Source organism: Loa loa (genome assembly GCF_000183805.2).
Source record: "Loa loa unplaced genomic scaffold supercont3.490, whole genome shotgun sequence".
Taxonomy (NCBI): Eukaryota; Metazoa; Nematoda; class Chromadorea; order Rhabditida; family Onchocercidae; genus Loa; species Loa loa.
The window spans coordinates 4,253-13,085 of NW_018108670.1; the positions used below are offsets into that span (position 1 = coordinate 4,253).

An 8,833-nucleotide genomic window follows, 5' to 3' on the forward strand; every position below is an offset into this window, starting at 1 on the left:
TTAGAGAAAGAATGTTTAGTTGATTTAACCATTGATCCTATCCATTTTTATAGGTTAACGCATGCGTTATCGTCTAAGAATTATTAATGTTAATGTAAGTAAATTAACAGGAATGTGGAAGCCGAAACAAATACAAAGTTGATTTGCTTCATTGCAACCATTGGATTTCAGGAATTTGAGAGACCGAAAAAGTTTGACGGATTTGCGAACAAAAGGCGATTTGACTTTTATTCAGCATATATTTCATTTCAGCTTAAGCATATATTTTGCAAAATGTATGCGTTCATTCGCGCCCACTTAAGTCTCTTTTCTTGATGACGGCGCTCATTTGACGCGAAGGGAGAAATAAGGAAATGGGAGAAAACGGTCTTTAAAAACCAACTTTTTTTTTTTCAAAACGAAAGTGCAACAAAGTAACAATTATGGTAAACTTGTTCTTTCGCTTCCACATCATCGGTCCTTTTCCTTCTATTCATGCCTTTTAATAATGTTCAAAGCGTTGGAATATCAGCTCACTACTGATAAAAGTTTTAACCCTACGAATAAGCAAAACTGCTTGTTGATAGGGATGGAGCCAAGAAGAAAATTCTTGTGTTACATACTTCCTGACCAAAAATCAGCAAACTAGTGATTGCTGAGGAGGAAATTGGCCAATTATTACTATATTCATTTATTTTTCGTACCTCGTTTCGGCAACATGAGTTATTGATATAAGTACCACAGTGTAAGTACCACGGCTTTGGATGACCTTGATGACGATAACTTGTGTTGCATAGACTTTAGATATATTTTTAACATTGATTCAAATCACAATCATATTTAACAGCTTGATATGGAACAAACGCCAAACAAAGCCTTGCGTAATTTTCAAAACTTAAAGCTTGCACAACGATACAAAGGGATTTGAGAAAATGAAACAATTATCTATAATAACAGGGACGATAACAATAATTAGATAATAAGGACCAAATAGAGCAAAATATGGGAAGCCTCCACCACGCCCTCGAAATAAACTACTAAAAAAAGTTCCAGTGCTTGTAACGGGGGAAGGGGGGGGGGGCAAAAGAGCTTGAGTAGATTGGCTAGGTCGATTTCTTCTTCAATCACCTCCACTAACACTGAATCTCCGTATTGCTTTACCATTGTTGTCCAATGTCTTAAATTTAAAATAAGCTTTTGCTGGGAAAGTTGGTGCTTAAATGAATACTAATGTTTAATGTGTTATTACAGTTGCGACATTTAAAGGTATGAAACTTATGTTGTGGCTTGCAAAAAGTGGCTTACTGTGGCTTACTGTGGCTTACTCGACCAAAATTATTTGATAAATTTACAAAATAAATTTTGCAAATATCATTTCAATTTGAGTGTTGCGCTCTCCCGATAACCTGTTCCGGAGAATATAATACTCAAACAAACTGAAGTTGGTTTAACCCGGATGGGTGATAATGAATAAAACATACATAATATATTTATTCTTTACTCGTAATAGTATTCATTAATTTGCTGGACTCAAACAATGCCTAATTAAATAAATATCACTCCTCCTCCTACCAAAATGACACCTTTTGAAAAAATGTAAACAAATGCAGACGATCCCATGTTTGGACTAAACAAGTTATAGCCAAATGTTCTTTCTCATGGCTTCCAATACAAAAAAAAGAAAAAAAAACTTTGTTTGTCGAGCAAAATGTGTACAAAAAAAATTTTTTTTTTTGGAAAAACAAAAAACTAATTTTAGCAAGCTACATGAAAGTATAAATCAGAAAAATGAAATCGGAAAACTGATGTAAATGAATCATACTTCCTTGTGCAGATATTAATATCAAATAATTGCATGATAATCACTGACAAAAATGCACGGTATGATACTGACATAATGTTTACGCATTATGACTGGTAATAAATGAAGTGTTAAACATTTTTCCACTTCCAAAACACTCTGCTTCTGGTCATCTATTTTTTCATCCCAAAAAAATATTCTCATCAGTATGCAAGTACAATTAGTTCTTGTTCACAATATGCCTCTAATAAATGTATCAAAATTTGCATAAAGTGTCGAAGTCGAACTTCAGCAATAGTAATTGTACTACTGTATTGTTTGCGAGAAAGTGAACTATTCTTGGTAACGAATTTTCTCTTACAATACATTCATTTCCTTTAATAAGAGTGTAAGTTAATATTAGTACTGAATTATTCTTAAATGTTAAAATATGATATATAATCGAATAATAATCGTGAACGATATTTAGCTAGATAATGTAAAAAGAAACAAATTCTGAAAGCTTCAAATACGATAAAATGCTGTAAAGGACAAAAAGGAGCGGTAATATAAGAAATGCAGCATCTCGAAAAAGACCAATATTTCTACGTTGCTTGTTTTCCGAACTTATCATTTGTCATCTAATTACTGATAACTAGAACATATTCCATATGATAAACAAAAATTATGTGTTATGCAGCTACTGTAACACAGACAGGCATCAATACATCACGCAACTTCTTTTTCATAATATTATCATCCCTTGAACAATTTTATTAGTTTGCAAATCCGACTTTTTCTACCTAGAAATTGCAAAGGTCCGTGAAAAAGCCGATAATGTGAACAATGACGTTTTTATTTCTTTTTTTTTTCGGAAATGGTATAGCACTGGTAATAATACAAGCAATCGAATTATGCCATGTTCTTAAACGCAAGAGCACCTCCATTATCAGAAAATTGGTACCCAAGACAAAATATTTGGCAGTGCTCTCCCTACAAAACAATTTATGAAAGCTATTAACAAAAAAAAGTTACTTATCTACAACATCGAATGTAATATCACCTTTCGCCAAACACCTCCCCATCCTCAATATAATATTCAGCATTTGCACCAGAAATACGTTTCATTTCTGTGAACAATGATCTCATTTCCTCTACACTTTCTAACATTTCCTGGCATAATTTCATATTTTCCTCATAAAGACGTCTGCAAAAGCATCGTCGTCCCCGAAGTTTCGGAACTGACGTAGAATTGATAAGGCTGAAATAAAAGAAAAAAAATATTAAGTTATAAACGATTTGCTATGACCAGAATGGAAATACTTCAAATGAATTACAGAATGGTCCCTTAAAAACTAAAACTTTTCAAAAAATTTTCATCACATGGAAAAATTTTGTCCGGTAGGGAAAGATGACTGTCAAATATTTGCTAGCACTAACATCTCCTCATCCAAAATTGTTCTATCCCAATTCTGCTTATCGGATCCATCAATGAGAAAGCTTTCATTCGGCTCACGAAAAATATTGCATTCTGCTTCCTAAAAAAATTTCAATTTAATGAATGAATTAAATCTTTACATATGCATTTCCCATTGAGACGGCCTCAAATTTAACACCAACATCTACGTTTTCAAACCTTTCATAACTCGGAAAATTTATACTTTTAAAACATCATGTCTCATAAAGATAATATAACCTATATTAAAACATGCGGATACCTTCTCCTAAATGAGGATTTATAACACAACTATTTTGCCTAAATTCCTAAAATTATAGTAACAAATTGATTACCATGAGATTATTTCAAACCTAAGTTTTTAATAACATAAACAGAAGGATGCGCAAATACAACAAAACACTGACAACTACTGCTTTTAACGGAATAATCCTACGATCTGCTACGACACAGAAATTTTTCAAATCGTCGCCCAACTCTCTCAGTGATTCCAATGCTATTGGGGAACATTCCACATGATGTGCTGGATATTCAACGACTAAATCATTTTCTGCTTTCAGCACAGTATGTGTGGATTCTGAAAACTATAAAATTACGAAAGATCTGAAGCATTTTTTTAAGCAATGATTTTTCGTCGAACAATGATAAAAGAAAACTTGAGAGCTCATTTTACTGAGTAAAATTTAGAAATGAAATTTCACAGAGTTTGTTAAACAAGGAAATTCTCAGTAAATCATTTCCAACATTGTAAATGAATCAAATGTATGCAAATAGGTTTCTCTGTGCATACCGTTATCTTTTTTTTGATATAAGTCGTCACATCTGGAACAGTGATAGTGTGTCACTCCCTGAACAGTTGATTTGTCATCCCCATTATAAATCCTTACTGACATTCCATCAGGTTCTGGTACAATCAGCGAAGAATAACCAGTACTGTCGAATGACGACGTACCAACAGAATAGATACTAGAATCGAAAAAAAAAAAGTTAAAGTGAGAGATCAGGAAGTTCCCGAATCTTCCAGGAAGTAAGAAGGTACCAAAATTCACATGAAAATTGTGATGAAAATACTGTAAATGATCTACTTACCTCCTATTATCTGTTGTTTCTGTGATATTGCTGATACATGCCTCGCTTATAAACCTAAAGTAAACAACCATACAAATGACTTATACCTTCTTCTAAATTCAAGACTGAAAAGCTAAAGCCAATATTCTGCAAACGCTGAAAGAAGATGCGTTTGACCTGAATTTCATTTCTTCAAAACTTGCCTCAACAAATAGTCAGTTTCTGACAGTTCACTTTCATCTACGTTGTGATCCAAACTTAATCGTTTTGGTCTCTTACATAAATCGTAGTTTAACTGCATATCGATATTTGAACTCGCCTCAGTTTCATGTTCCATCTAAATACACATGGTAGTTATCAGTTGTTAAATTCAATTTTCATTCAAAAAAAATGAAACGCCGCCGTTACACCTAAAATTCCACGCCTCGATGTATCAGTAGAGGAAAATATAAATGCATGCAACAGTAAGTTTGCGACACAATAAAATTAGAATGAACGAAAAGAAGATGAAATTCCGACAAAATATTAGGGATTATTGGTAAAAGGGAACGACAGAAAAGCACAGCCTATGTGAGTTGCGCTTTTCTTCCGACCTTGCTGATAGTAGATGAAAAGATCCTCTTTCTTTTATAAATAACTTCGTTTTTTGTCAAACATTAATTCGATCTCTAGCTGAAAGTATGTATTGGTACAGCAACTTCACAAATTCAAATAACTAACGAGTTTTTGTGGAAATCTGAGCGATGGATGATTGGAGCTAGTCTTGGCTCGGCAAACACGATCCATTTCTTGCAGCTCTTGGACTTCTTTCGTTACTGCATGACAGCTGGGATAATGCTCGGGATGTGCATTTCCAACTAGCTTCCCGTGCAGTGTCTTTACGTACGGTTTGTAACGTTTTGATCGGGCACCACCTTTAATTGATATAATGAGATCAGAACAAACATTCGCAATCAAATACGATGGGGAAAATGGTTGGGTGGTAACAGTTAACTGGTAATCAAGAAATCCTGCACAATGACTTACCTCTAATTAATGCACTTATTGGTTTTTCTAAAGGCTCTTAGATTAACAACATATTCATTCATTGTAAATCATTATAATGAACAGAATTAAAACGAATCTAATTACCAAAGCTTTTTTTTCGGAGTGACTCGCACTTTACACACCGATAACAAATCGTAGGTTCTGATGGTTCACAGTTCAAAGAGCGATAAATTCGAAATTTCCCTGGATCATTTTTTTCCGCGATTGCAATCGACAGCATCCTTAATTTTGTTGGTTGTATCGGGAAACTCGGCAGTACGAAAAAATTGGGCAGGCTGTAAATAAAAAATATTATTAATTAGTGCTCTTAGATGAAGTAATATCACCAAGCTTTGCCATTCAGCTCAAATCGGTGTCCAATTTTGTAATCTAAATCAATGTTATTAGACGAATAGAAAATGATAGCTGGAAAACAAACATCGCAAATAAAATGAAACTGTAGTATATCGTCCAATATATGAATTAATATCGAATAGATGAGAACAATAAGGGAATCGGAGAAAAATGTTCATATCTCATCTTCTGTTATTTACTCTTTTGCCTGTAATATGTTCATATTTCTTGTTTGGAAATTTCCGTCTTATATCTTAAAAGTTAATATGTCTATTTGAAGAATAAAAAAGTCGCATTACTTACCATTTACGACGCTTACAAAGCGACTATCCATTAAGAAATATCTAAGCAGTAGAAGTCAAGTACTTCCTTACTAGCTAGTACTTCATCACTTTTTCAGTAATTACAACGTATTACGCGTTTCCTAACCGTGTGATATGTTGTTTTACGTAATTCACATTCGTATTTTACATTATCTTAAAGTAATAAATTTATGCGACGTGGAATTGACTAAAGTAAATAATACTAACTAATTCAAACAGTCCTGATTTTTGATCATCAAAATGTAACAAAGAACATTTTTATTAATTATCTAACCCATAAACTATTTTCATTCATTTCCGGAACTCATTTCAACAACTCAATACTACCTCATATATTCTCTCTATCACTGCCACTTTTTTCAATTCTACTCCCACGCCCTTAATTTTTGCCAATATTGAATTTCTCGAAATTTTCACATTATGCATCAATAGTATCATCGAAAATTCTGTCAACTCTCTCATTTCTCTCATATTTTCATATTATTACTTATTTTCAATCTCTGATCAAAATAATCACATCATCTCTAACTTCCTTCCCCTCCTACATCCTCATCCTATACACATATCGTTATCGTTGGCAAAATACAGTCACTGGCATTGGCAAATTGATCCACAAAGTATCGTATTGCAAACTTTCGTTGTAAAAGTCAATTAAATTTTTATGCGCTCTTTTATAACATTGAATTTTGATTGGTTGATGTTTGGATGGGGTATTTTAAGAGATGGTACTATTTGTTAGAAAGTTTAAAGAGGATTTTTTGGCTAACCATTAGATGATACTGTTTATCAAAAAGTTAAAATGAATATGGAACGGTTAATGAAGAGGAAGTGGTTGTAAAATTGTTAGAAAGTTTATGTCAAAAGTAAGCTTTAACAGTTATATGATTATCTTGATTGAAGATTGCGGTAATTTCCAAAAAAAATGACGTCTGTGTGTCAGTAGCGGACACATTGGCAATCACGACAAGCCTAGTAGAGTGAGGCATCATGCATCACTGATATGGATGATCTTTATTATTCTGTTTCATGAAATGAATCAGTTTTTCTTTTTTCTTTGGATCAAGTTTTAGATGTGCATATCAACCCCGTATGTAAAGAGCTTATAATTCACTCGAATATATCTCGAATGTTTCAAAAATTTACCTGAAATCAGAAAAAAAAAATCAACATAATTAATATTTATATGATTACATGGAAGCAAAATTGATCACATATGTAGATGAAACTGTAGCTCTATAAATTGAAAAGTTACAAAGACGGCTGGCTGATAACCCTCAGCTTATTTCACTGTTGTTTATTAATCTGATAAGAGCAATTAGATATTTATCGTTGAAAAACTTACAATTTTCTTTGTTATAAATAAAGGATAGATAATACTACGGTTTTGAGCGTATTTCAAAATTAAACACGACAATGTAACAGTCATTTTTTTTTTTAAAAATGACCTCCAAAAAATAATTGACTAAAAGCTACAACGCCACAATTTGCCGTTACTCACAAATAAATAAGTAACCGGAAAGCCTAGCCTATCACAAATTAATTTTACCGGAGAATCTATCATAAGCGAACTACTTAGAAGCATCCTCTTGATCAATCACTAATGCCAACAATGGGCAGATTGATAGCCATAACAAATCCGACAGAAAAAAAGGCAATATATCAATGATAATAACTCACCAATAAAATTCACAATTAATATTGATTATTTCGTTATACTTATGTAAATTATCTGTTAACACCTTCAGTTATCAGCTCTGAATACTAATAAGCAGCAAAAGTTAGCGAATTGTTTAAATTGATTGAATTAACAAATTGGCATTAAAATGAAGTGTGAAGAACGAGTAAAAATATGTTTTTGTTTAAAAAAAATTGTAAAATAAAGTTTAATTAAAACTTAACATTATAAAAGAAATCTGATGGCACATAGGATATTTTGATATTCCAGTCATTTCTGATATATGCTATTTTATCTGGCAAGAAGCTATGCGAGCAATATCTTTCAACGATTATTAATCATAAAAAAATTGTCTATACTACAACATTTGCTAATATTTATTCAATTTCGATATTTAAACAAGTTAAAACTGTTGTTTATGATTATTTTTAAGCTACTTGTAATTTTTTATTTTTGTTTTTGGAAATATTTTTAAAATTATTTTTTTAAACTATAATATTGTATGTTATGACAATAATGTTATGACATTTTTCTCGATTAATTCAGAGATATATGCATTAGGCATTAGCATATGCAATATATAATATACGTTATATAAATATATAATATATAATAATATATAATATAATCTTTAATCTATTATTTTAGCTTGAATAGTTGTAGAGTAATTTGAAAAAAAAATGGAAAAATTTCATCAATTATATTTTATTTCTGTTACATATTGTCCTAACTTCATTTAATAATCACCTGATGACAAGGATGATCTTTGTTCATTTCGTTTTATGAAAGGAATCAGTGTTTTTTTTTTCTCTCTTCGAATTGAATTTTAAAAATATATATTAATTTATGTTTTAAATTCATTACGTATTAATTCATGTTTCAAATTCATTATTCACTTGAACAGGTCGAATGTTTGATTAAACTCGTTTTAAAAAGTTTTAAAAAAAAATTAGAAATAATCAACATGACTAATATTTATAACGAATTACATGATGAAAAACTGATCACATATATTAAATGAAACTATAGCTCTATAAATTGAAAAGTAAGTAAGTTATAAAGGCTTATAATCTTTAGCTTATTTCATCTGTTGTTTATTAATCTGATAAGAATGATTAGGCATTTATTGTTAGCAAATTTACAATTCCCTTTTGTTATAAATAAAGAGTTGG

At 31.5% G+C, this 8,833-nt stretch overlaps 1 protein-coding gene across 1 annotated transcript; it reads right to left on the minus strand.

Moving 5' to 3' along the window:
• Nucleotides 1-2,680: 2,680 nt before the first annotated feature.
• Nucleotides 2,681-5,855, minus strand: LOAG_09433 (hypothetical protein). Its single transcript, XM_020447931.1, has 9 exons — nucleotides 5,749-5,855; nucleotides 5,415-5,605; nucleotides 5,004-5,197; nucleotides 4,487-4,620; nucleotides 4,305-4,358; nucleotides 4,006-4,181; nucleotides 3,623-3,792; nucleotides 3,200-3,297; nucleotides 2,681-3,020 (listed from the first exon to the last, which is right to left on the minus strand). The coding sequence occupies exons 2-9, from the start codon at nucleotides 5,548-5,550 to the stop codon at nucleotides 2,819-2,821; spliced, it is 1,164 nt and encodes a 387-aa protein (XP_020301885.1). The 5' UTR covers nucleotides 5,551-5,605; nucleotides 5,749-5,855; the 3' UTR covers nucleotides 2,681-2,818.
• Nucleotides 5,856-8,833: the final 2,978 nt, after the last annotated feature.

What these genes read in the sequence shown, in the direction of transcription:
- LOAG_09433 (XM_020447931.1), bottom strand. Translation starts at nt 5,550, where the DNA reads ATGCTGTCGATTGCAATCGCGGAAAAAAATGATCCAGGGAAATTTCGA. An exon ending in ACTCCGAAAAAAAAGCTTTG is followed by an intron (nt 5,198 to 5,414) that starts GTAATTAGATTC and finishes TATCAATTAAAG; the next exon opens with GTGGTGCCCGATCAAAACGT. An exon ending in ATATCAAAAAAAAGATAACG is followed by an intron (nt 3,793 to 4,005) that starts GTATGCACAGAG and finishes TATAGTTTTCAG; the next exon opens with AATCCACACATACTGTGCTG.